At 52.0% G+C, this 202-nt stretch overlaps 1 protein-coding gene across 1 annotated transcript in view; it reads left to right on the top strand.

The window, feature by feature from the left end:
* Positions 1-129: 129 nt before the first annotated feature.
* Positions 130-202, top strand: part of EMH_0070770 (uncharacterized protein) — a gene marked incomplete at both ends in the record, with an annotated part of 1642 nt that continues 1569 nt past the window's right edge. The window contains one exon of the mRNA XM_013499014.1: positions 130-136. Within this exon, the coding sequence (XP_013354468.1) occupies positions 130-136 (7 nt within the window). The remainder of the gene's footprint in view (positions 137-202) is intronic.

Here is a 202-nt window from a genome sequence, read left to right as displayed (position 1 = left end):
CTGCTGCTGCTGCTGCTGCTGCTGCTGCTAGCAGACTAAACAAATGCGAGACAGAAGTGCTGCTGCTGCTGCTCTTTACTTTTTTTTCTGCCTGCTTGGCTGGGCGTAGCCTCTTCGCACTTTGTCTGCATGCAGGGTTTAGGGTTTAGGGTTTAGGGTTTAGGGTTTAGGGTTTTGACTATACCCACCAGCAGCAGCAGCC

The sequence above is a fragment of the Eimeria mitis genome, genomic scaffold, assembly GCF_000499745.2.
Source record: "Eimeria mitis Houghton genomic scaffold, Emh_scaff3917, whole genome shotgun sequence".
Lineage (NCBI taxonomy): Eukaryota > Apicomplexa > Conoidasida > Eucoccidiorida > Eimeriidae > Eimeria > Eimeria mitis.
The sequence above is the reverse complement of the archived record's forward strand: the minus strand, read 5'-3'. Positions and strand labels throughout refer to the sequence as shown.